This window comes from Leuciscus leuciscus (genome assembly GCF_965113295.1).
Source record: "Leuciscus leuciscus genome assembly, chromosome: 15".
In the NCBI taxonomy this organism is placed as follows: Eukaryota; Metazoa; Chordata; class Actinopteri; order Cypriniformes; family Leuciscidae; genus Leuciscus; species Leuciscus leuciscus.
This window is the reverse complement of record NC_138739.1, coordinates 36,498,580-36,526,540: the sequence shown is the minus strand read 5'-3', so window position 1 is coordinate 36,526,540 and position 27,961 is coordinate 36,498,580. Positions and strand designations below refer to the sequence as shown.

Below are 27,961 nucleotides of genomic sequence, written 5' to 3'. Positions count from 1 at the left end.
TAGAACATTTTCATCATAAAGGGTTCTTTAAAGTTGACTCGAACACTATACGGTTTTATATTGAACCACATTGAAAATGTTTCTAAGAATGAAACATCCTTTAACAATTGACAACAGAAGAAGAACAGTCACCTTTATTTATACAGCACTTTATATAATACAGATCTTTCTAAGCAGCTTTACAATGATAACAGGAAAATGATACCTTTTATAGAGCCTGAAGTATTGGAGAGCGGGGCACAAACAAACACTTTTTGACTTTCTCAGTTTGTGTAAAATCCACCTTTTTTTTGGCCTCCTCCTGCTTATATATGTATATAAAAAGCATCTTCAACAACCTGTCTGTATTTTGAATGCACAAAAATGACTTCCAGTGAAATGTAATCAACTATGAAACACATTAAAAACAAACACCAAAAAAACAAATGCATAAAAACATATTTTGGCCAAAAGTAAAACGGCATTGTCTGCAGCAAGTCTGTCAAAAGTAAACAGTAAACAATGAGTATAAAATAAATCAAATAAACAATAACATATATATATGATTAAAAACTATTTAGCTAATATGCGGAATAACTGAACTGTTACTGATTGTTACTGCATTTTCATAAGTTTAAGATGGTGGCTTAACGTCTTCAGCTGTTTCTCAGAAGATGTGAGGATCTCAGCCGGCTGTTTTGAGGTTGTTGAAGAAGAACAAACACATTGCTATACTGTAGTTCCTTCTGTCAGTGCTTACATAAAGAGCAGAATGGAAACAGAAAGAAAAGGCACTACAAGTAAAATCTTCTCAGATCTCGATTGAGCTCCTCGGTTTATTTCTGGTGGACACAAAGACAAAGGCATTAGATTCAGTAGAAACAGATGAAAACATTTCATTGTGTCTCAAAAACAATCTCATTCTCAATTAAAATCATCTTAACATTATTAGCTTAAATGAATCAAACTTCTTTTTCACAAACCTAGTTTCACACTTTGAATTAGTAATTCATTCGTGATGTAGCATTTGTAGAATCCCGTATCATTGTGTTGAAGATCGTAGAGTTTGAGTGAGAAGTTTCCATTCAGATATTCCTGAGGGAAGGTTTCAGTTCTGTTCCTGAACACTGAATCCTGTTCTTTCACAGAGACTTTACCCTTAATAATGTCAAACACTTTCAGGGTCTTATTGTGTTTCCAAGTGACTGTTATGTCTTCAGTTGTAAGTGGACGTTTTCTAGGTAACGAACAAGGTAAAACAGCAGAACCTCCAATATCACCCACAACTGGGTTCTGGGAAGGCACTGAAAACAGAGAAAATAATAATAATAAAAAAAATAAAATAATTTTAACTTGAAAACATATCTAGCCTTTTAAAAAATATATAGTTGTATACACTGTTATATTTACTTGATTGTTACACCTCATTACTTTTTGGATAATAGTATAAAAGTTTTGGAAAACCAAAATGAATAGAAAAATAAATTTTTAAGAGCTTGGCACATGTGACTTGAAAAAAAAAGAAGAAAAGACATTCTACTGACTATAAGTAACTTTGCATCTACATGTCAACTTATTCTACTAACCCGAACTCTAAAGGCCCGTTCACACCAAGGACGATAACTATAAAGATAACAATAAAGATATAGTTCTAAAAATTGTTCTCCATATTAAAGAATAGCAGAGTCCACACCACAACTATAACGATAAAGATATGAGGAATGATATTGTTGGGATCACTTTCGGTTTGTTGAGGTCACCTGATGGAGTTTTAGGACACCATTAGGTCACTTGATGAAGTTTTTCGGTTCCTTGCCACTGTTGCCTTTGGCTTGCTCAGTTGGGGATATTTTGGGGATATTTAATTTAATTTTATCAATCAATAAATTCCTCTTGAAACAAACTTTGTTGTATTATTTTAATTTAATACTGTGAAGCTGCTTTGATACAATCTGTATTGTGAAAAGCGCTATACAAATAAACTTGACTTGACTTGACTTGACTTTCGGAACGATTTTTTTCCAGCTGTTGAACGATAAAACACTGACAGCCAATCAGAATCCACTTGAATTTAAACAAAGGTCTCACACATTTAAAATGGCAGACGACATTGCGGAGAAGTTAATCGCCGAGGTCCAGACAAATCCACCACTGTTTGACAAGTCAAGCCCCTTTTCAAGAAAAAGGAAATGGAAAACAATCGTTCATATCCTCTGAATAAATGGTGAGAAGTATTACCTCACGTATCCAGCGCTCGTTTCCACAACACTTTCTTGCTGCCTTTGAAGTTGCAGTGAAAAAGACCAAGTGTTATTATTTCACTATATTGACAACGTCAGCTAAGTTCACAGTTAGATTATTAGATCGATTACACTAGCTTTACTCAAAACATAGGATGCTGAGGACGTCTGCTGGTTATAATTGTGTAAATGCAACAAGAAAAAAAAAAAAAAAAAAAAAATTTCAATGACGTTGTACACGCTTTGAAACCGCAGCGCGCACCATAGATTAAACAGACCGTTATCGTTCGTTGGTGTGGGCGCAAATATAGTTATCGTTATAGTTATCTTTATAGTTATTGTGCTTGGTGTGAACGGCCCTTAACACCAAACTCTAACACCAAACTCTAACCTAACGGACTACTACAGTCTACTAATGGCTCGTTTCCACTGAGCGGTACGGTACAGTACGCAATTATTTCCGTTTCCACTGTCAAAAGTTGTGAATGGTACCAAAATGCCGAACCGTACCACTTTTTCGGTACCCTTCCGTTGGGAGGAAGTTTAGTTTTTACGGTACTAAAGGGTGGAGCTAGACTCAATACATAGGATGCAGAACATTGATTGGTTGACAGAGTATCGTCACTTGTGCGTGCTACAAGGGGAATGACAACATAAGAAGTGCCATTTTTTAATATACAGTTGAAATATAATACTACTGTTTTTGTGTCACGAAATGTGGTTTTAAGAGTTTTTCAGGTGAGAATGTAGTTGTTTAAAGCTCAAATCTGTGGTTTATTTATAAAGATTTATGAAAATTTGATCCAGGTTGTGAGATCCAGGCGATCACAGGGCGCTCGGCGCTCATGTACCCCGCCTGGAACAGCCTTTCCTCGGCTAGTCGTTCTGACGTTTGTCGCTGACTCTGGCGTCTCTGTAGTGGTTAAACATGAGATATAATTTGTCTTGTTTAAATCTAACGGGCGATATTTGGTCTTGTGAATCTATAATTTGTTCCCTGGCCAATCGTTTTGGCTGAGGGCTGAGTGAAGTTTCATAACTTTACATATTTAAGCTATTTAACTTTACCGTTGTATGGTTAGACTAGAGCGCTGACTTTGTATGTTTGACTGAATTGTTTGCTTTATTTCTTATTGTATAGCTTCTTGTACCTTTTACTTATACTTTAATAATGGCTAATATTGATCAAACTGAAATTTAACAAAAAGAGACTGGGTTGAGTTTTGTCATTTTAAATTTTAATACAATGAAGATGATCTGTAATGTTGTTTACTGCAACATCTGCTGTTTAGAACAAATGCACATATTGCCTGAACCATATTAAAATGTTTAATATTTTTATATTATATTTAAACGAAAAGAGGCAGGGTTGTGTTTTATATTTCTTTTGTTATACAGTAAATAGTGAATATAATCAATACGCATTGCCTGAACTACATTTGTGTGGCTATAATGTTTAAGATTTCTTTAATGAAAACGAAAAGAGGCAGAGTGTTGTTCTATAACATAGTTCGTTTTATTGTTGCCTAAAATATACATACAGAGATAATCGGAGTAACAGAGCGAGTCGAGTAACGCTTTGAAGAACTATTTCGGACTATTATGGACGGTTCCATTTGCAGAATTACCGGACTCGCGTCCTCGGGAGTCTTTCTCCTGAGTCAGACTTGCTATTGAGAAACGCCTAATGTCGGCACTTGTCTTCTTGTGACAAACACGCCGAGAAGCAAGAACAAGATCTGCTGTATGTCAGTGTCATTGTCAGTCATTGTTGTTGTTGTTTATGTTTATGTTGCTTATGTTGCTTATGTTGCTTTCTTCTTCGCGCGAAAATGACGTCGATCGCTTCTTTCCGGCATAGGCTACACCACGCCTATCAAGTAAGGGTACTATTGGCAGTGGAAACGCTAGCCGATTCATGGTTTACCGACCCGAACCGTACCGTACCGTACTGTACCGTACCGCTCAGTGGAAACAAGCCATAATGCTCTAATGAGAGTCAGTTAAATGAGAATATAAATAAATTGAAATTACTTATAGTGAATAGAATGTCTAAAGTGGACCAATCGAGATTGTGTAACCAAAAAAAATATCACAAACCTTCGATGAGAAGCTCTACAGTCCTGATGATCGATTCCTCTACGATGTAACACTGGTACTTTCCTGTGTCACTGTACTGAAGATTGTTGAGTTTGAGTGAGTAGTTTCCTTTCTTATACTCTTCAGGGAAGGTTTCAGCTCTGTTCTTGTATGCTGGATCCTGTCCTTCTCCAGAGCCTTTACCCTTAATAATGTCAAACACTTTCACTCTATCATTCCATTTCCAATTAATTGTGATTCCTTGAACTGTAATCAGAGGTGCTTCAGACGAACACGGTAAAACGACAGAACCTCCGATTAAACCCTCAACAGTGACCAGAGACGCTGAAAACAGAGAGAAGTTATAATAATAAACAAACATGGTTTTAATGCAAAAACATGAATTAATGCTTATGTTTTAAACTAGATATTTTAAAGATGTTTCCTTTTCTTTATCATGGACACTTTTACACGTCATTGACCCTGTAAAGATCCTTTAGTGCTCACCTTCATTAATCACCATTAACAGAGGAACTAAAACAATACAGCGCCTGTAAAACACAGAAAGAATTGAAATATTTACTTTTAGCAATGTAAAATAAGAGTCACATTCATGCTGTTAAACCGTTTAAGTCCATTGTTTGATTAGTGCATTATTGTAATAGGAATCAGAAAGAGCTTTATTGCAGGTGTGTTTGCACAAACGAGGAATTTGTTTTGGTGACAGAAGCTTCCACAGTACAAACAGAATGACACTGACACCTCTTTTCTCAATGTCTTAAATGGTTTGATAAAGGATTCAGTCTCTCTAAATCCCTCCTTTATGTGACCCTACTCTGCTCTGATTGGTCAGATGGCCCAGTCTGTTGTGATGGGTCTACTCTGCCCTGATTGGTCAGATGGTTCAAGTCTGTTGTGATTGGTCTACTCTGCTCTGACTGGTTAGATGGCCAGTCAAATGCATATCTGCCCCTTCTCTATTCCTCTTCCTCTATTACGCTGCATTCATACATTTGTAGGCGTGAAATGCTTCTCATTTACTTTCAATGGGTGATGTCATGCATAGCCGATCTGAATTGTGGTTTCCGTTTTGTCGCGTCACTGGTGTTGCTCGCGGCAGAAGTTGAAAATGTTTCTACTTTTCAAGTGCCAATGCAGGCGTCAGCCAATCAGATCGTCTCTGCAAATACCCTAGCACAGACGTTAGCCAATTGCGTTAATGCAACACCAGAAAAGTAATGTGATTGGCTGTTGTCACTATGATGGCCGTGTCAGTCCCAAGCTTCAGACACGCCCTCCATCAAGTGTTGACGCCGATGCCCCTTGTGATGCAGCGTAACGCGTCACATTAGGCTTGTTCGACTTGAACCAGCGCTGCACAGACCGATCGGTGAATGACATCAAAATACAGAGAGAGCGAATAGAGAGCAGACGGCTCCTTATGCTTTTGAATTGCTCTCGCGGTACTTTGATGTCATAAACCGATCGGTTTGTGCAGCGCCGGTTCAAGTCGAACAAGCCTATTACTTTTCCGGTATTGCATAAATGCAATTGGCTAACGTCTGTGCTAGGGTATCTGCATAAGCGATCTGATTGGCTGACGCCTGCGTTGACACTACAAAAGTTTTCAACTTCTGCTGTGAGCAACGCCAGTGACGTAACAGAAGCCACAATTCAGTTCGGCAACGCATGAGGTCACCCATTCAAAGTAAATGAGAAGCGTTAACACCGACAAAAGTAAATGAGAAGCATTAACACAGACGCCCGTGTGAACACAGTGTTAGAGCTCAGGTGTCGGACAGATAGAGTAGGCCAGTCAATAGAGAAATTCATTACGCATGTTTTTAACTTATGTGGGGTAAGTTAAGTTTTCAATAGTTTGTTCTTAGTTGTTTTTGATAAAATCTATAATCTATATGCATAAATGTAGTGTTTGGATTTGTATGCTCACAAGCTATTAGATTATATTTAATTCAGCACCAGGTCACAAGAAACTCCAAAGTTCAGCTACAACTAATGGCTTTCTTAACATGAGGGGTTTGTTGCAACTGGGCCCAGAATGTCAGAAACTAGGCCTACATATAATGCCAAGATAACTTATACATCCACATCAATCAGAATAAATTTTAATCTTTTTCTCAGTGAGCTTTTATGTTTAACATATAGCCTACGCAATAAGGTGAATTTAGCATTTTCAGATGTTTCTGTGTGGAGAAGCAACTTTCGGAAAATGCTTGAAATAGCCTTGTGCTAGAGTAGACGAGCAGCGTTTCAAAACAAAAGTTATTATCTTTTTACACATTAATGAGGAGAAAGTCTTATAGTTACAGTATTTGTGTGTATAGAAACAGTTGCACAGTTCAAACATGCTAGCTGCTAGCTAGTCGTGTTAGTCTCCAGCAGTCTGGGTGGAGTCAAAGTCTTCGAACATTTCAGAAAACTAAAACATTTCAGTACTTTCCCCCTTTACTCGTCACTAAAAACATTTTAATTGTTTATCTTATTATTTATATTTGTCCAGTATCGGGTGGTCTGTGGGCTACAATGATAAAGTTTAGATTTTTTTAAAGCAATTAACGTTAGCCGCTTTAGCCCAAGTACCATGTAGGCTATTATCTATATAATGCAGTGTGACATGAAAATAAATGAGTTCACATACCTGATTATCATGATTTAAAAGGTTCAATAACAAAAATACCTAATCTTCAAAAGGTTTCTTAAATTGTGTGGAGCATTTATAAAAGAATGGCTAAAACGCGGTGTGATTCGGAAGTGTTCGCATCATTGAGGAGATGTTCAACACTATTGAAAGCGTGTAACGGTAAACTGTGACACTTTCAGTTTTACGACAGCTAGTAACGTTTCAGATTCTATAGAAGTGCATTGGTAGTGCCGTAAAATAATTCAAACCTGTCGTAAAATAGTTTCTGACTTTTCTCATAAAACAGTTGTTTTTCGTAGTAAACTCAAAATACATTTCTCTCCGAAGTCGATATTTAACAGCAAATATGTTAAAGACTGGCGGACAAGGATACGTTTTTTACGTGACAACAGAAAATTAGTTAATTTCGCGTACTGAGGCAAATCCTCCATTGACTTCCATTCAAACAGAACAGACTCTCTCCTAGCTCCTTGTCGGCTGCCGTCACATATTTTTAGCTTCACTCGGAGGATCGCCTTGAGGAGGAGCTCTGATCAACACCACAGTCTGAATGACCCTAAAATCAGTTCCGGTTCACGAGGTTTACGTCCCTGTTTTGTTTTCGCATTTTAAGCGCAGTTTCGATTATATGTATAAAAAAAGTGCACGATTTTACGAACTTATATGCGCGTTTTATATGGGTAAATTTCGTACTTAGTGTGATCAGAGTCAAACCGCCATAGCAAAACGTCTAATATTTGGATAGTCAATATGTTAGCAATATGTAATTTGCTTGGTATAGATGATAATACATGTACATTTTGTGAAATTGATGTCGAAACTACGAACCATGTGTTTTTCTCATGTAATGTGATACAGATATTTTGGTGTGATATACATAAATGGGTTAAGCAACAGATATCTTCATTCCCAACCTCTATCTCCTGTGATGACATAACATTTGGTTTGATATTACAAAGCAAGGGTGATGAGCTCTGTACTAATACAATTGTATGTCTAGCTAAATTCTTTATTCACAAATGTAGAATTGTAAAATCATCTCCCAAATTTGTTGTTTTTTTAAATGAATTTAAGCTGTATATGAAATCCTTAAAAACTCTGAAAAGTCCTAAAGCACAAAAAATATATGATACCCTAAAACACTTCCCAACTGAGGTTAATAGCTGAACAATGACTGAATTCTCCCCTTATATGTTTTTTTTTTTTTTTTTTTTTTTTTTTTTATATTTTTTTTTTTATTATTATTTATTTTTATTTGAATGTCTCATCCTCATTCTTGTTACTAAGACTACATATATATTTACTGTTTGTATTGAGAGCTGCTCCCTCTGGCTATATTTTTGTTGTATCTTATTCTGAAGAAACTGATTTTATGCAGCCATGTTTGTTTGTAATTCTTGAAATTTTCAATAAAAAAAAAAAAAAAAAAAAAAAAAAAAAGCAATATGTAATTTGCTGTTCCGGCGGGATGTTTTTACGACGTAAGTTTGTCACGCGAACGTCTGTAATAGTCAGTTCATATAGTGATTATTTCAGATACATTTGAAATACGGAGGCCTATTTGAAATACAAAATACTATTTTGTCATTTAAAGCCTTTAAAAAAAACAATAAAATGTATTTGTATTTAAATACATTTAGGTTCGGTATATTTGTATTTTCAAAACATAAATACTTTGTGCTAGTCTCCATTTTTTATTAGGCTGCTGATTTCCTCTATAGGACTGTAGTTCAGGCCCTCAAACCCCAACTATCATGTACACAAGCTGCAGATTTCCGAGAAAACGGCTCCAGAAAATTATCTTTGTGCACGGAAATATGGAGTAGGGCTGGGACTTGATTCCACAAAAAGTTTATTCTTCAATTCAGAGGCATTTCAAGAGTCAATGTCCAGAATCGATTAAACTCCTGGGACGTAATAAAGTTGGGTGTTAGCGCTACATTGAGCTTGGTAAATTCCAACCCGATTTTACGGCAATTCATACGACCTCACTCGTACGAATTTGCACGATTGTTGCTAAATCGAATTCATACGAATGACCTACCCCTGACCCCACCTGTACACCTACCAATCACGGGGGTTTAGACACCTCATACTCACTTGTACGAATTGGTTGTGAGATAGCGTTGTAAATTCCAGCCTTGTGAAGAATATTGTAGCATCATCTAAATCTTTGACTAGGCGCAGTATAGGAATGGGGAAACTACGTTTTGTGTAAGGTGAAATAAGTTGTAAACTTCACCGGCACATGAACACACAGTCCAGAAAAGGTCTGGAACAATTATTGAGAGGGACAATTAGAGTGTTTAAAATAAGTAAGTAGAGATGAAAGTGACTGGGTGGTTCTCACTGATGAAGGAGTCAGACCACCCAACAATATTACCAGCAGTGCCTCCAAATTTATGTAGTAGCCCATATGTTTATCAGTAAACACTCAAAATGCGATGCTTCACAATCATAGCTTTACTGAGAATGAAGCGAATCCCGAGAACTCCCTGATAACAAGACGCACGTGACCAATCAGATGCACCCATTTTAACAGCGTTAACATTTAGATTTGTTACATCATATGAATTTACTAAACATATCAATTAATGCAAAACTTAAAATTTTTAAAGTATTTGACAACATGTTGTTTTATGGTCCAATGAATTAAACCTCAGGAAAAACACATAGCATATTACACTTCAGCATATTACACTCAAATTTTTTATTTTTTTGTATCAACCATTACCCTTGACTCCACATTTTATTCTAGGCAAAAAAGGGAACATTTTAAAACAACAAACAAACATATGAAAAATGACTCAGCCTAAATATAATGAGCCTAGAATAAAACATTGTCACAAAATTGTGTCAATGTCGTCTTATAGAATGTTGTCTTATTTTTGTGGGTCCAGTAGAAGTAAATGAGGAAATAAAAACCCTCCCTATGATATTTCTTTTTTTATCATTAAGGTTATAGTTTGGAGTAAATGTTGTATATCCAGTAAAATCAGTATTTGCCTATTCGTATGAAACAAGTTATGTCCTTTAACATTAATTAACCTGGTTGCAAATCAAACATTACCTTTATACTTTAAACTAGTTTTGTCCTGTAAATTATTAAAACATTATGCAGAGACTTACAATCTCTGTGTGATTTTTCACAGAACACTGAAATGCTTGAGCACACTAGAAAAAGGCTGAAAAATACTAAAATAGTAATCAGGTCCTGATATCTTTTCCAGTCATTTCCAAAATCACTTCCCAAGTGAAATGGAATTTAACCGGACCATAAGATTAGGGCTATAGTTGTAACACTTTTTACTGTAGTTAATACTGACATTTCTGCTCATTTAGAACATTTTCATCATAAAGGGTTCTTTAAAGTTGAGTCAAGAACACTATAGGGTTTTATATTGAACCACATTGAAAATTTTTCTAAGAATGAAACATCCTTTAACAATTGACAACAGAAGAAGAACAGTCACCTTTATTTATACAGCACTTTATATAATACAGATCTTTCTAAGCAGCTTTACAATGATAACAGGAAAATTATACCTTTTACAGAGCCTGAAGTAGGGGAGAGCGGGGCACAAACAAACACTTTTTGACTTTCTCAGTTTGTGTAAATCCACTTGGGTTTCAGATAATTTTTTTAGCCTCCTGCTGCTTATATATGTATATAAAAAGCATCTTCAACAACTTATCTGTATTTTAAATGCACAAAAATGACTTCCAGTGAAATGTAAACAACTATGAAACAAATTAAAAACAAACACCAAAAAAACATAAATGCATAAAAAAATATTTTGGCCAAAAGTAAAACGGCATTGTCTGCAGCAAGTCTGTCTTCATGGCAAGTTAGTCAAAAGTAAACTGAGTATAAAATAAATAAAATAAACAATAACATATGATTAAAAACTATTTAGCTAATATGCGGAATAACTGAATTGTTACTGAAGGCTGCAGTGCCAGTTTCATCAGTTTAAGATGGTGGCTTAACGTCTTCAGCTGTTTCTCAGAAGATGTGAGGATCTCAGCCGGCTGTTTTGAGGTTGTTGAAGAAGAACAAACACATTGCTATACTGTAGTTCCTTCTGTCAGTGCTTACATAAAGAGCAGAATGGAAACAGAAAGAAAAGGCACTACAAGTAAAATCTTCTCAGATCTCGATTGAGCTCCTTGGTTTATTTCTGGTGGACACAAAGACAATGGAGTTAAACAGATGAAAATATTTCATTGTGTTCTCAAAAACGATCTCATTCTCAATTAAAATCATCTTAACATTATTAGCTTAAATGAATCAAACTTCTTTTTCACAAACCTAGTTTCACACTTTGAATTAGTAATTCATTCGTGATGTAGCATTTGTAGATTCCCGTATCATTGCATTGAAGATCGTAGAGTTTGAGTGAGAAGTTTCCATTCAGATATTCCTGAGGGAAGGTTTCAGTTCTGTTCCTGAACACTGAATCCTGTCGAAGGTCACATCAGCGATCGCTCTCCATGGTTCTGACCAAAGAAGAGCGCTTTGGAATCTCCATTACGCATCATACCGTTGTCTCTTAGTGCGCTACGAAGTCTCTTGAGGTATAATTTAACTAAAGGTACCTATACTACCACTAAAGGTATAGCCTACCATTGCTAGGCGTCTTCAGGGCTATCATCCACTCGCGAGGCAGAGGCGCTGTTCGCCGAGAAAGATATGATACATCATGAGATGCGCAAATATGTCTGGAGACATGACATGTAAGACATGATTTTGACCACTTCATTGAGTTTTGTTTTGTAGAAAGACTCTTTTTAAAAGATTTTCGTTTTGTATAAATTGTATCTTAATTTTGATCAATGTTTTATCAACGAATTGCCTGTATTTAATAAATAAGAAGAAAATATATAGCAGACAATGTAATAAGGCGCCGGCATGATCACTTGCATTGCATGTGAACTGGAGGGCGCCGAAGCTTGTGCCTCACAGATTTGAGAAATATAGGCTATATATTACAGAAAGCTTGAAATGTCTACTTTTAAACGAAAATATTAAAAACCAAAAGAAATAGGCTCTCTGATTGTGAAATTCATATGAAATGTGCATTTCTCTCTGGCGTTCATGGCGAATCCGCAAAACACCAGTTTATTAATAAATAATTAAATGTCTCCTTGCTATTTTAGACACATTCATTTTCATTACTTTTACCGGTTCTTTGTGGCAAGCTTTATGCTTATGCTTTATGCTTTTATGTTATATAGGTCGTGCGCTTGAGTGCGGCTATATTACGTAAACGCGCATTATCCTGTAGGCTATAGCCTATTTAAGCATAATTAAAATAATATATGTGCTGTTGGGGATGTTTTCATCCACTATGGGGTATTTTTGAGTCTAAATTTGGCCATAACTTTTTCTGTGTTTCAGCAAATGGAATGATTTTTGGTGACAAATCTTATTTTGACACATATTTTGGGAAAATGCTGTGAAATTTTTCAAAAACTCAACAGTACACTGTGGGCAAATTTACTACCCTTTCGTTATGTTCGTGGCTGAAAACAGCCACTACTTTAAACTGCTGTAAAAATGTATCAGATAAATATTTTTTTCAAATTTTTTTGCATGAATCTATTAATCAATCTCAGTCCTGCTCAAAAATACTAAATGTTTAAAAAAAATTCAGGATTTTAACTCTTTAATTGCCAAATTCGTAAATGATGTCACTGATTTGGGAAAAAAAACACACAAAATGACTCATTTTCAATATAAAATGTGATTGTGGACTGGATTTTTTTTTACCTTTTATCACAGTCTTGGACATGTCAAAGATTAGAAACAACATTGGTTTTGATGCATTGTTAGTTTTTGTGCAGCATCAGATTTGAACTTTTTCTCCCTCATTTACTGTTCGTGGCTGTTTTTGCCCCATTGACTTCCATTATAACCACATTTTTTGATTGCAAAGCCATGACACCATATAATCATGCATTTTTTATTGTTGGTGGTTTTCCCTGTTGGGAAGAGGTAAAATTTGTAATTTTTACTGTTGATAACCAGGTGGAACCATTAACCCTTTAGATAGGCCTGTGCAAAAAAAAAGCTTAGTTTCTGGCTTTTACATGGAGTTATATGGAGTTTATAAGGAGTATAATAGCATGAAAAAGTAAGTGTGTGTGTGTGTGTGTGTGTGTGTGTGTGTGTGTGTGTGTGTGTGTGTGTGTGTGTGTGTGTGTGTGTGTGTGTGTGTGTGTGTGTGTGTGTGCGTGTGTGTGTGAACTCACCTTGATGCATCTGAGAAAATCAAAATATGCACCTCAGCTCTCAGATCTACATGGAGTAAACAAAAACAAAGTAAGTGTATTTATGCATCTGCTCCCTTTTGATGGTGAGAAATGCAGACTAAACAAAAACAAAGCAAGTGGATTTAAACGCGTACATGCAAGCCTGCTGGTCATTTGATGGTGAGAAGAGCAGCAAGCAACATGAGAAAGGGCTTGACTTGTAGTGAAGTTTTAGAGATGATTATGGAGCCTGACCCCTCCAGCGAGCTGCAGGATGTATCGTCTTCTCCCTCTGACACCACAGACTCAGGAGAGTCAGATCCTGATTTGGATGTGGCACCCTCATCATCCTCTCTAGCTTCCACTGAAGGCGAGGAGGATTCGGAGGATCCTGGATCTGGCTGGATTGGGAGAAACGGCGAAGTGTGGTTTTCCACCAACGCGGAGACAACTCCCTTTCTTCAGCCTGCCAGAGGCGTGACTCCAGGGCCGACGCGCTATGCCATCGCAAGGCATAGTCATACATGTTTGTATGACTGTACAAACATGTATGTGTTGACGCAAGTCATGCTGACAATGAGGTCAATCATCTCCTCCGTAAAAAACAGATTGAACACGGAATCCATGTTCTGGACCCTTGCGAAGGCATAGCGCGTCGGCCCTGGAGTCACGCCTCTGGCAGGCTGAAGAAAGGGAGTTGTCTCCGCGTTGGTGGAAAACCACACTTCGCCGTTTCTCCCAATCCAGCCAGATCCAGGATCCTCCGAATCCTCCTCGCCTTCAGTGGAAGCTAGAGAGGATGATGAGGGTGCCACATCCAAATCAGGATCTGACTCTCCTGAGTCTGTGGTGTCAGAGGGAGAAGACGATACATCCTGCAGCTCGCTGGAGGGGTCAGGCTCCATAATCATCTCTAAAACTTCACTACAAGTCAAGCCCTTTCTCATGTTGCTTGCTGCTCTTCTCACCATCAAATGACCAGCAGGCTTGCATGTACGTGTTTAAATCCACTTGCTTTGTTTTTGTTTAGTCTGCATTTCTCACCATCAAAAGGGAGCAGATGCATAAATACACTTACTTTGTTTTTGTTTACTCCATGTAGATCTGAGAGCTGAGGTGCATATTTTGATTTTCTCAGATGCATCAAGGTGAGTTCACACACACACGCACACACACACACACACACACGCACGCACGCACGCACGCACGCACGCACGCACGCACGCACGCACGCACGCACGCACGCACGCACGCACGCACGCACGCACACACACACACACACACACACACACACACACACACACACACACACACACACACACACACACTTACTTTTTCATGCTATTATACTCCTTATAAACTCCATATAACTCCATGTAAAAGCCAGAAACTAAGCTTTTTTTTTGCACAGGCCTATCTAAAGGGTTAATGGTTCCACCTGGTTATCAACAGTAAAAATTACAAATTTTACCTCTTCCCAACAGGGAAAACCACCAACAATAAAAAATGCATGATTATATGGTGTCATGGCTTTGCAATCAAAAAATGTGGTTATAATGGAAGTCAATGGGGCAAAAACAGCCACGAACAGTAAATGAGGGAGAAAAAGTTCAAATCTGATGCTGCACAAAAACTAACAATGCATCAAAACCAATGTTGTTTCTAATCTTTGACATGTCCAAGACTGTGATAAAAGGTAAAAAAAAATCCAGTCCACAATCACATTTTATATTGAAAATGAGTCATTTTGTGCGTTTTTTTCCCCAAATCAGTGACATCATTTACGAATTTGGCAATTAAAGAGTTAAAATCCTGATTTTTTTTTAAACATTTAGTATTTTTGAGCAGGACTGAGGTTGATTAATAGATTTATGCAAAAAAAATTGAAAAAAATATTTATCTGATACATTTTTACAGCAGTTTAAAGTAGTGGCTGTTTTCAGCCACGAACATAACGAAAGGTTGTAAATTTGAACAATGCACAAGGGATAGGAGCGATTTGTCCACGAATGGCTTAAATGAACAACAACTAGTCGACCAGAATTTTTTTTAAGTCGGAGGCAGCCCTATTCCACATATTTTCGAACCAGGATCAGGCCATTCTGGGTTGAGCGAGCGACCTTGCGGAATGAGCGAGCGGAGCGGAATATATAGAAATGCGCTCTCCACTCACGAGCTCTGATCGGAACAAACCCGTCTGCTGAATTTGCGCAGAAACATCAAGATAGACATAACCAGCTTTAGACTATTTTAGCACAAATTATGATCTTATTGACGATTTTTTATAGTTCTTGACAAAATTAGAATATATTAAAGGTTTTTTTGTTTGAAGACAAGTTTTGGGTGGGCCTGTTGAAAAGTGAAGTGGGTGGGCCTACTATCGCACCCATAATGCCTTGCCTGGTGTGTGTATAAGAACGAAAGAGAAAATGTCAGTATTTAATTGAGACTTGAGATTAAATAAACTGCTTAAGTATTGTAGATCTTGTAGTATTAATTTTCACATGCAGTTACACATGGTAGGTTAAAAACAAGAAAGTGGCTGGTAAAAACATTGAGTGGCTGGTAGATTTTTAAATCCACCAGCCACAGTGGCCTGTGGACAAAAAAGTTAATTTCCATCCCTGATGTCAATATATGTAAATTACATATATAATGTTAGTGCCCATGTATGTCTGCTGCATATATGAGAATATATGCAAAATTCATACATGTAAAACACATAGACATATATGAAACATATATTTCAAAATATAGCAAAAAATGGCCGTTTTCATGTAAGTGCCATATATTTTCCCGTATATGCACATAAATGTGAAATATATGTAAGACGCATATATGTATACATGCATATATGTACTTATTTCTATAGTACATACTTTCACATATATTAGGGATACAAATCTGAATGCCTTGAAATTAAATGCCTATAGTTGGAGATTTTGTCTATTGTGTGAATACCAAATATAGTATTTTAATACAATAATGCAGTGTTTTCTTTGTCATTTTTGACAAATACATCCACAAAGTACCATAACCATATGCCACAGCTTTAAAAATGCATCAGTATCACATGCATGTACACTGTAAAACTTTTCACTGTAAATTTACAGTAAAATACTGGCAGCTGGGTTGCCATCCACATGCTGTATTTTTACAACACTACTACAGTAAACAGCATTTACAGTACTCCACTGTAATTACCAATTATACCACATTTTACATTATTAAACTTGTCGACAGCAATAAATTGTATTTTTACAGGGAATACTGCTTTTATTATTACATAATTAAAATATTATACTTTAAGGTTTCATAAGAGTAGTCACACTAGGAAAAAGAAAACAAAATTTTCTGGGTTTTAAAACATTTATTTAGTTAAAATGCCATCTGTGAACAAGTTTGGCTGAATTACTTTTTAAACATAAAATGCAATTTTAACACTTAACAACAAACAGGTAACAGTTAGCACTTAAAGGAATAGTTCACCCAAAAATTTAAATTAGCACATGATTTACTCACCCTCAAGTCATCCTAGGTGTATATGACATTCTTCTTTCAGACGAATACAATCAGAGTTCTATTATAAAATGTCCTGCTCTTCCAAGCTTTATAACTACAGTGAAATGCTGTTTCTTTTTTTTTATATTCTTTTTATTAAACATTTTTGTTATTTCAAACAAAACATATTAGAACCCAAAAAAAAAAAAAAAACAGCACAGAAAACAAAATTACATACAGCATCTCATCATATGATTGTGCCTACATTTTATCCAGTTTGTGTTTATGACCTTTTAATCTTCAAACATTTTAGAATATTCTCCCATTTTTTAAACATGTGCGATTTACCATTGAGACAATACCTCAATCTTTCTAGAGTTACAACTTCTGATATCAGAGATTTCCACATCTGATTAGAGGGGGCATCGCTACTAACCCATTTGATCATTATAGCCTTTCGAGCCAGCATTAAGAGAAACTGAACAGTCTCTTTGTGAGCTCTCAGAGGGTCAGGTATAAGCCCCAGTAGGCACATGAGTGGGCTGAGTGGGGCTGTCTGTCCAATCACCAAACTGATTTCCCTGCATATTGCCTGCCAAAATACCTTGATGTTCTTGCACTCCCAAAGACAGTGATATCTAGTGCCCTTAGCTGCGTTACATTTAGGACAGTTCGGAGAAACACCTGGAGTGTACTTGCTGTATATATAAGGTGATATGTAAACATTATGTAGAATATTGAACTGCATTTCTTTGTATCTATTACAGATTGATATTCTAGAGGGCAGTATTACTATTTCCTCCCACGACTCAGAGTCAATTGACATTTTAAGCAACATATTCCAAGTTGTTCGTAAGTGTTTCAGTTTGTCTACTGTTAGAGTCTGTAGCTCAGAGTAGAATCTAGACACAAAACGTCCACGTTTCTGACAGTCCAGTAGAGTTTTTTCAAGCAAGTAACAGTTCGTTGGTAGCTCCAGGGATCCAGTCTTTGATTTTACGTAGTGCCTGATCTGGAGATACTTGTAGAAATCTTTGGCAGGTATATTATATTGAGATCTTATATCTTCAAATGTCTTGAATTTACCTTTGTCCCACAGATCATACATTCTCCTAATACCAGCTTCTTGCCAAGACTTGAGATTGAGACCAGCGCCCTCTACTGTTAAATCTGGGATATCTACCAGAATTGTAAGAAAGTTAAGAGCCTGAGACTTCCCAAATAATTTCTTTAAAATACTCCATGTCTTGATAACATTATTAATTAGGTAATTGTCTTTAACAGCGGGTGGCAGTTCTCTTGCCTGTTTATCTAATAAGTTTATAAGACAGAAGGGTTGGCTAATTACTTTTTCAATCTCAAGCCAAGGTGTCACATCATGTTCAGTTGCCCACACTGAAACAATTCTAGCATGAATAGACAGTACATAATTCTCAATCTTTGGTAAGCCCCACCCACCCTGTTGTTTTGGAAGTTGTATGCTGTTTCTTTTTTGAAGTCCATAAAAGTGCAAACGAAATCCCATTCAAAGTCTGCAAGGTTTTGCAGAAGTGAGGACACCTGTAGGCTTACAGTGGTGTTCTTGTTTTGCACAACTTGGCCAGTTTTCTTTGAAGTTACTTGTCCTTTCTTTGTTTTTGATCCACGTTCAGGATTGATGTCAAGAAAGCGTCTAAAAGGCAGAAAAAACAACAATTAAATATTATTAACTAAGTGTATATATTTTGACAAAGAGAGACAGCACAAAAGCTGTCTAAAACTGAACATGAAAAAAAAAAAAAATGCAATGTTGGATGTTGTGATCAATAGAGATGCACCGATTGATCGGCTGGTGACCGGAATTGGCCGATTTTCACGTGATCGGCCGTGACCGGCGATCGGCCGGTCAGTCTGACAAATGTCGATTTTATGCCGGTCAAATGCACTCGGGCATGATTAACATCGCGCAACATCAGCATCAAACGTGCACACGGAACAAACATGTAGGAAACCTAGTGAATTACGTCTGTTCAGACCGCAAGCGCGTATTTTTTTTCGGCGTGCATGTTAATCAATGAGTGCCTTCACAACGGGAGCAGGAGCGTCGCGCGCAGTGAAGCGCGTGTTTCGGCGCCGAGTCTATTTGCTGCACTGCTCACGCTCAATTAAAGGGAAAGCACACTTTTGATGGACAAAATAGCCTTTCACAAAAAAAGTGCCCAAAATGCACAGAACTGGAGTAGGCAATGTCAGAAAAGAAAACGAAGACTAATATTTATAGAAAATGTACCCATTTAAACTTGTTTTATTATTCAGTTTGTACAAGTGATTGCAATAGGCCTGTGTGTGTGTGCTTTGAGAAATATCTTTATACTGCAAGGCTATATTTATTTTATTTTTGATTTATGTTATTTTATTGCCATTCCCTGTTTTCATACAGACGTTTAGTTTGCTAAATACATATATAAAAAAAAATATTGGATATTGAAATGGTTCTTCCATAACACTGCACTTTAGATGTGTGTGAATTACCCACACCTGGAGTATAATTTATATAGTTCTATTTTATAGTGTTTATCTGTTCAAAAAAATATGTACTATGCAAATTGTAAAATGTTCTATTACAGAAAAGATATAAAATAAATATTTGTGTGTGCTGTAAAGTGGTTAGAAAAAATGAAATCGGAATCGGCTAAAATCGGTATCGGCAGGTCAAACTTAAAGAAAAATCGGAATCGGCCCAGAAAATTGTAATTGGTGCATCTCTAGTGATCAATAACTGATATTTTTTCTGCCCTGGTAAAATACATCAACTCAATGTGTCTGTTTACATGCACACTGTCAACTAACTAAATTTTTGGAAGTGGGGTTGCCAGATTTAAAGTTTTATTCTACAACTTTTGTGTACTCATCACCCAGCTCATTAACAATATCATCCCCTCATCAGGTGCCATCAGAGTATCAGTGGAAAGGCAGTCTTTAGACTCCGTTTATATAGAGCACACACTGCCAGAATCCAGCCCAAACATTTGTGACAGAAATAAAACTCAATTGCAAGCCTTGCAATGTTTATTGCATATATGACAACATGATTTACCAGACTAAAATGCATGTTTGCACCCAAAAATTTTAATTCTGTCATTATTACTCACCCTCAAGACTTTTGTTCATCTTCGGGACACAAATGAAGATATTTTTGATGAAATCCGATAGTTTTGTCCTTCCATCGATAACAATATCATTGCAACTGTCAAAGCCCAGAACAGTGGTAAAAACATTGGTAAATATATAGCTACAGTGGTTCAACCTAAATATTATGAAGCAGGGTTTCTGCACATTTTTTAAAGTCAAATTTAAGGCTTTTTAAGACCTTTTTAAGACCCGAAGAAATCAAAATTAATACCATGCATTAGGGGTGTGCAATATTGACAAAATATGTCTCGATCGATATTTTCAACGTTTTCTTGATAATAATTAGATAACATTTTACTGATTGTGTTTCTGTGCTTGGTGCCATGGCTTGTTTAGGCCTGTTGACAGCTGACTGACAAAGATATTCATATTTTTCATATTCTATGCAGTAGTCAGTTTACAGCAGTGACAGAAATTAACATTTTTTTATTAAGGGGTAATATTTGCCACCTTAAATTGATTTCAAGGGGCATTTTCACCTATATATGGACATTTGTAGATGTTTCAACAAGATATCTTTCACATCTACTGCAGTCAGATTCACCCGTGTTCACGCTGAAGGAATCACTCACATGGCTGGGCACTTGTATGACACATCAAGGATATTAAGAGGCTAAAAGCAGGTTTAAACATTGCCCCATTGAAGTCAACAGGGTGCAAATTTTAAAAAGAGGATAACACGGTGTAGGCAACACCGATTTTTGTCGTTGTTCTCTGTATTGACAGCACTCCAAATTTACAAAAAAATTAGCTCAATGTTAAAATTGACCAGAGTTCTCCTTTAAGGTTGCACTAGTTACATGGATTATTTAAACAATGTTTTTACTAGCTTTCTGGGCCTTAAAAGTTGCAAAGACATTGCTGTCTATGGGTGGTTCAGAAACCTCTCAGATTTCATAAAAAATATCTTAATTTGTGTTCTGAAGATGAACGAAGGTCTGATGCTGCGTTCACACCGGACGCGAATAGCGCGTCAAATTCGCGCCTGCCGCGTCTAGTTTGACGCTTGACCACTTTGTGTTAATTCGCGTGTCTAACGCGCGTAAAAACAAAAGTTTGAAGCGAAATTTACGCGCGTCAGAGGTGAAAGTTTTGGCGGCCATCTTTTTTAGATGTTTATCGAGCATTAGCATTAGCATTAATCGAGAGAGTCACCGCTCGTATATGCTCTGGAGAGCAGAAACAGCTGCGTAGGGGACATCGTCGCTGTACTCGGGTCCACCAGACCCTCCGGAGGGTTTCAGGAGTTTCACAATTTGCTCCAGGAGCTAGGTTTGGTGGACCTAACGGTGAGGACGCTGACGAGGACAGCGTAGGCCGTAAGGCCTCGGCCTCGAGTGGTCGCTGCCTGACGAGCCCGCGCTCTACAGCCCGGCGCGAGGTTCACCCTCGCCCGCACCCACCTAATCTGTCATTTATTTTTGTTTTGATAATAAATGGAGTCAGCCTCCAAAAGTGAAACCTGTCCTGTGATTTTTGTTTTTATACACTAAATTGTGTTTGTTGTCTTTACATTAGAATAATAATGTTTCATATAATCTAGAATAGATATGGAATAAATAGCATTCAATACAAAATGAGTATCTCTCATATATTGAAATCGAGTTTTTATGTGAAAGATTTGCTTTGTTGTGCATTTTAGTCATATTACAAAATAATTTATTGAGGCCAAACATAAAATAACATTGTAAACTGTCACTTCACCACGTGACAGCAGCAAGCAGGCTCCTGATTGGTTAACGCGGCGCGAATTGACGCAGAAGTTCAGATTTTTCAACTCGGGTGGCAGACGCGAATTCGCGTCAAACACGAGAATGCACAAAAAGCACTACATAAAACATTCGCGCGTAACGCGCTTAACGCGCCAGACGCTCAATTCGCGCGAACTTGACGCGCGAATGAGGCGTATTCGCGTCTTCCGCGCCGCGCTCTACGCCTCATTCGCGCCGCAGGAATTTTTTACGCGCGTAACGCGTCTTTGCATTGACTTAACATTGGAATCACTCGCGCCTGACGCGCTATTCGCGTCCGGTGTGAACGCACCATCACAGGTTTGGAACGACATGAGGGTGAGTAATTAATGACAGAATTTTCACTAATCCTTCAACTGAAAACAACTTGCACTGACATATCTTAAAATATATGACTGCCACTGTTTTATATCAAGATGCACACCAGTAATGTTTTTTTTTTTTTTATGATACATTATTATAAAAGCTGCTTAAATACCCTAATTTTATTAATGCCTAGACCTGGCTTAAGCTAAGCCCTGTATGGAAACCAGGGCCATATTGTTCATACCAGTAGTCAACATAATAAATACTGTCAAGTCAAGGTTAGTGACACAATTCAGTCTAATATATATATATATGAATGGCAAATATGCCAATGACTAACCTCTGAACAAACTCAAGGTGCTGCCTCTTCCTGGTACTGCAAGCTGAACTCATAGGAGGAGGCAAACAGCGCTGCCAGGCCAATGATGAAGTCAGGCTGTGAGCCTTCACACACACCTTGACCTTCCAAACTTAATATCCAGCACTGGTTGCTTAGAGATGGACCTGTAATGGAATAAAAAAATAAAATAAAAAAGAATAAATAAATAATATTAATAATTAAAATAACTACTGTGGGTTCCACTGTGGTCCGATGTAGTTGCCTATTCATAGTTCTATGAATTAAATTTTTCAACTAAAAATTAAAATTGGTTAGAATGCTAAAATGCACTGGCATATAATTATGTTTGTTTTAAGCATTCAAGCACTTAATTTTGACTTATTCTTTCAGAAAACAAGACAATTTTTACGTGTCTATTAAATGCTTCTTCATGTAAGAATTGTAGATATCTGGACTGGAAACAAAATAAAAACACTAAGAAAAACATTAAGAAAAACATATTTTGCAGTGGGGTGAGTAAATGATGGCTTTTCATTTTAGATTTCATCTACCCCTTTAATGTTTACATACCAGGAAATAAATCGTGGACTTTCTGGCAAATGTAGATTGCTGGACATCAGCGATGCAAATTCCTGAAACAATTTTTAAAAAGGACAGCACAACCTTGATCAACAGAACCAAAACATATTACAAATTAATGAGATTTGCTTAATAATCTCTACTTATCTGCTTGAAGGATAACACCGTCTAACTTCTTTGAATTAGGGAGTAGTTGTAGGACCATGGGACGGCAATCAGGAATAGGCCACTACATTTGAAAACAGCATTAGGAACATGGATTTTCATGTGCTAGCAAAATTCTGACAACGATTCAAAAGCACGATCACAGACCTGACAGAATTTGACAGCATTTTTTTTACCACATAGACTATAACTGTAACACTACTTAAAAGCACTTACATTAACAATGGCCATCAGATTACAAAGCCTAAAACGAAAAATATATATATCAAATACACGTCATGCAAATAGCATGGTAAAGGTTGCCTATTATATGAAATGTCGAAGTTAACGTTACTTGGTAAACAGGTGAACAGAGTCAGTGAATTGCTTGCGCGGCCACGGTAGTAAACCGCGTTCGCAAAATCAAACCAAATTTCTGCTGCGTCACAGGCAACTAATGTTTGAAACACGAACCGAACCGAACCTCAAAAAAGCTTTAAAATTGCTCACAGATTCGCAGACATTGTTTATCTTGTTCAGTTGAATCCCGCTGACAAAACAAGTTTGCCTGTTGTAGCTGCCTAAGTTACTGTCTGCTCGCATGACGCGTCACATTTGAACTGAATTGAGCGCGAAAGAAATCAATCCCACAATGCAATGCCTTTTCAGTCAGTATGATGGTATGATCCTATATAACGAATTTATCAGGACGAAAACAGAAATGTGCTGTATATTTACAGCTGTTCTGTAAAAGATACAGCTTAATTCTGTATTATGGAAATACAGTACAATTCTGTAAGAAATTCGTTGTAAATTTACAGTAAAGGGTTACAGTGTATGTTTACATACATTTATTAAATATGTGGAAAACAAATATGTATGTCACATATTTATAATTAATGTTGTCTATATATGTGAGAAACCAATACTATACTGTAATATATGCAGACATATGGTATCATATGGATGAACTCAAATATTTTCTTCACATGTTTGGACACATAAATGTTCATATATGTTGCAGGCATATATTGTGTTCTCAGATAAGTCAAATATATGTATAGATATATGTTGCAGTCATATATTGTGTTCTCAGATAAGTCAAATATATGTGTATAGATATGTTGCAGGCATATATTGTGTTCTCAGATAAGTCAAATATATGTATAGATATATGTTGCAGTCATATATTGTGTTCTCAGATAAGTCAAATGTATAGATATATGTTGCAGGCATATATTGTGTTCTCAGATAAGTCAAATATATGTATAGATATATGTCATGCTATTTAAAATATAATATACATATATGGCCATATATTACATTTTTGTATGGGTATAAGTAACTTGCATCTACATGTCAACTTATTCTACTAACCCAAACTCTAAAGGCCCGTTCACACCAAGGACGATAACTATAAAGATAACGATAAAGATATAGCCTAGTTCTAAAAGTCGTTCTCCATATTAAAGAATAGCAGAGTCCACACCACAACTATAACGATAAAGATATGAGGAACGATATCGTTCATTGGGATCACTTTCGGAACGATTTTTTTCCAGCTGTTGAACGATAAAACACTGACAGCCAATCAGAATCCACTTGAATTTAAACAAAGGTCTCGCGCATTTAAAATGGCAGACGACATTGCGGAGAAGTTAATCGCCGAGGTCCAGAAAAATCCACCACTGTTTGACAAGTCAAGCCCCTTTTCAAGAAAAAGGAAATGGAAAACAATCGTTCATATCCTCTGAATAAATGGTGAGAAGTATTACCTCAGGTATCATCCAGCGCTCGTTTCCACAACACTTTCTTGCTGCCTTTGAAGTTGCAGTGAAAAGGACCAAGTGTTATTATTTCACTATATTCAGCTAAGTTCACAGTTATATTATTAGATCGATTACACCAGCTTTACTCAAAACATAGGATGCTGAGGACGTCTGCTGGTTAAAGCCGTGTAAATGCAACAAGAAAAAAAAAACGGTAAAAAAAACAGCAAAAAAACATGTTCAATGACTTTGTACATGCTTTGAAACCTAAAAAAATATCACAAACCTTCGATGAGAAGCTCTAAAGTCCTGATAATTGATTCCTCTACGATGTAGCACTGGTACTTTCCTCTGTCACTGTACTGAAGATTGTTGAGTTTGAGTGAGAAGTTTCCTTTCTTATACTCTTCAGGGAAGGTTTCAGCTCTGTTCTTGTATGATTGATCCTGTCCTTGTCCAGAGCCTTTACCCTTAATAATGTCAAACACTTTCAGGTTGTCATTGCATATCCAATTAATTGTGATGTCTTGAACTGTAATCGGAGGTGCTTCAGACGAACACGGTAAAACGACAGAACCTCCGATTAAACCCTCAACAGTGACCAGAGACGCTGAAAACAGAGAGAAGTTATAATAATAAACAAACATGGTTTTAATGCAAAGACATTAATTAATGCTTGTGTTTTAAACTAGATATTTTACAGATGTTTCCTTTTCTTTATCATGGACACTTTTACACGTCATTGACCCTGTAAAGATCCTTTAGTGCTCACCTTCATTAAACACCATTAACAGAGGAACTAAAACAATACAGCACCTGTAAACACAGAAATAATTGAAATATTTACTTTTAGCAATGTAAAATAAGAGTCACAGTCCTGCTGTTAAACTGTTTAAGTCCATTGTTTGATTAGTGCATTATTGTAATCAGAATCAGAAAGAGCTTTATTGCAGGTGTGTTTGCACAAACAAGGAATTTGTTTTGGTGACAGAAGCTTCCACAGTACAAACAGAATGACACTGACACCTCTTTTCTCCATGTCTTAAATGGTTTGATAAAGGATTCAGTCTCTCTAAATCCCTCCGTTCTGTGACCCTACTTTGCACTGGTTGGTCAGATGGCCCAGTCTGTTGTGATTGGTATACTCTGATCTAATTGGTCAGATGGTTCAGTCTGTTGTGATTGGTCTACTTTGCTCTGATTGGTAAGATGGTTCAGTCTGTTGTGATTGGTCTACTCTGCTCTGATTGGTCAGATGGCCCAGTCTGTTTGACGTCAAATGTACAGAAAATGTCACAGTCAAATGCATATCTGCCCCTTCTCTATTCCTCTTCCTCTATTATGCTGCATTCATACATCTGTAGGGGTGAAACGCTTCTCATTTACTTCCAATGGTGTCAATGGTGTGATGTCATGCGTAGCCGATCTGAATTGTGGTTTCCGTTTCGTCGCGTCACTGGTGTTGAAAACTTTTCTACTTTTCAAGTGCCAATGCAGGCGTCAGCCAATCAGATCGTCTATGCAAATACCAATTGGCGGGAATTTGCATAAGCGATCTGATTGGCTGACGCCTGCACTGGCACTAAAAAAGTTTTCAACTTCTGCCATGAGCAACGCCAGAGATGCAACAGAAGTCACAATTCAGTTCGGCAATGCATGACTTCACCCATTCAAAGTAAATGAGAAGCGTAACACAGACGCTCGTGTGAACACCGCGTTAGAGCTCAGGTGTCGGACAGATAGAGTAGGCCAGTCAATAGAGGCATTCATTACGCATGTTTAACTTATGTGGGGTAAGTTAAGATATCAATAGTTTGTTCTTAGTTGTTGTAGGTAAAATATAGCCTGACTACGTCAGACTTCGTACTTCCGCTAAGTTTCAGTTCGCTTCTGTACTCAGTCTGAGATAGCGACCTGTCTATCAGTTTTCCTCCAGCCTGAAAACAGCCGGCCAATCAACGAACAGAGGGCGGGCTGAGAGCCGTGACGTAGACGCTGATTGTACCGTGGATGCGTAGATTTACTTCACATAATCTGCAAAAGTCGTTCACAGCCATGTTCACTCAGGTATTTCGCTCGATGGTTTTGTTTTCGCATCATACATGTGTTTACAGTGGAAGCTAGATGCGGCTGAGCCAGCGCATAACACACGTCATAACCAAACGTTATGTGATTGGCTTACGGGTAACCAATGATTTTAAACTTCAGACAAGCGACAAGGAAATGCTTTTCTATTTTGACCTTCCAGACTCTGTCTACGAAGCAAAGCGAAGTAGCAGAGTTTGGTATTACCAGGCTAGGTAAAATATATGATATGCTCAAATGTAGTGTTTGGATTTGTATGCTCACAAGCTATTAGATTATATTTAATTCAGCACCAGGTAGCAAGAAACTCCTAAAGTTCAGCTACAACTAATGGCTTTCTTAACCTGAGGGGTTTGTTGCAACTGGGCCCATAATGTCAGAAACTACATAATGCCAAGATAACTTCTGTTCACATCAATCAGAATCTTTTTCTCAGTGAGCTTTTATGTTTAACAGATACACAATAAGGTGAATTTAGCATTTCCAGATGTTTCTGTGTGGAGAAGCAACTTTCGGAAAATGCTTGAAAGAGCATTGTGCTAGTGTAGACGAGCAGCGTTTCAAAACAAAAGTTATTATATTATCCACATTAATGAGGACACAGTCTTATAGTCACAGTATCAGTGTGTATAGAAACAGTTGCACAGTTCAAACATGCTAGTCGTGTTACTCTCCACCGGCTCCAGCAGTCGGGTGGAGTCAAAAGTCTTCGAACATTTCAGAAACTAAAACATTTCAGTATTTTCCCCCTTAACTTTTCACAAAAAACAAACAAAAAAACATTTAAATTGTTAATCTCATTATTTATATTTGTTCAGTATCGGGTGGTATGTGGGCTACACTGATAACGTTTAGAATATTTTAAGCAGTTAGCATTTAGCCGCTAAAGTTACCATCTTTATATAATGCAGTGTGACATGAAAATAAATCAGTTCACATACCTGATTATCATAACTTAAAAGGTTCAATAACAAATATACCTAATCTTTAAAAGGTTTCTTAAATTGTCTGGCGTATTTATAAAAGAATGGCTAAAGAAGAAGAAGAAACGCGGTGTGATTGGGAAGTGTTCACGTCATTGAGGACATGTTGTTGAAGCG

The 27,961-nt window shown here is 37.1% G+C and overlaps 1 protein-coding gene and 3 long non-coding RNA genes across 8 annotated transcripts in view; 1 reads left to right on the top strand and 3 right to left on the bottom strand.

Annotated features, from left to right (window-relative positions):
- The window catches only part of LOC309475240, an 83,589-nt gene that overhangs the window by 33,007 nt on the left and 22,621 nt on the right, over window positions 1-27,961 (top strand). The gene's annotated exons all lie outside the window — the stretch shown is intronic.
- On the bottom strand, window positions 115-27,961 carry LOC309475204 (uncharacterized protein). Of its 3 annotated transcripts, none has more exons than XM_082137909.1 (5): window positions 27,803-27,961; window positions 25,549-25,592; window positions 25,063-25,386; window positions 963-1,283; window positions 115-821 (listed from the first exon to the last, which is right to left on the bottom strand). In XM_082137909.1, the coding sequence occupies exons 1-5, from the start codon at window positions 27,811-27,813 to the stop codon at window positions 736-738; spliced, it is 786 nt and encodes a 261-aa protein (XP_081994035.1). In that variant the 5' UTR covers window positions 27,814-27,961; the 3' UTR covers window positions 115-735. The 3 variants fall into 3 exon arrangements, with proteins under 3 accessions (XP_081994035.1, XP_081994034.1, XP_081994036.1); XM_082137908.1 differs by lacking the exons at window positions 25,063-25,386; window positions 25,549-25,592; window positions 27,803-27,961 and adding exons at window positions 4,320-4,643; window positions 4,806-4,849; window positions 7,375-7,406; XM_082137910.1 differs by lacking the exons at window positions 25,063-25,386; window positions 25,549-25,592; window positions 27,803-27,961 and adding exons at window positions 4,320-4,643; window positions 4,806-4,849; window positions 6,958-7,093.
- On the bottom strand, window positions 10,416-11,421 carry LOC309475241. Its single transcript, XR_014197566.1, has 2 exons — window positions 11,273-11,421; window positions 10,416-11,141 (listed from the first exon to the last, which is right to left on the bottom strand). It is a non-coding gene; the product is annotated as an uncharacterized lncRNA (long non-coding RNA).
- On the bottom strand, window positions 16,618-23,845 carry LOC309475247. Of its 3 annotated transcripts, none has more exons than XR_014197572.1 (6): window positions 23,363-23,845; window positions 23,245-23,272; window positions 22,855-23,092; window positions 22,285-22,448; window positions 19,848-19,942; window positions 16,618-18,388 (listed from the first exon to the last, which is right to left on the bottom strand). It is a non-coding gene; the product is annotated as an uncharacterized lncRNA (long non-coding RNA). The 3 variants fall into 3 exon arrangements; XR_014197573.1 differs by having other exon boundaries at window positions 23,518-23,845; XR_014197574.1 differs by lacking the exon at window positions 23,245-23,272 and having other exon boundaries at window positions 23,518-23,845.

Bases quoted from the DNA above. Each gene is read 5' to 3' on its own strand.
- LOC309475204 (XM_082137908.1), bottom strand. The intron at 4,644-4,805 runs GTGAGCACTAAA...CTCTGTTTTCAG, and splicing joins GTTAATGGTGATTAATGAAG to CGTCTCTGGTCACTGTTGAG. The intron at 1,284-4,319 runs GTTTGTGATATT...CTCTGTTTTCAG, and splicing joins TGTAGAGCTTCTCATCGAAG to TGCCTTCCCAGAACCCAGTT.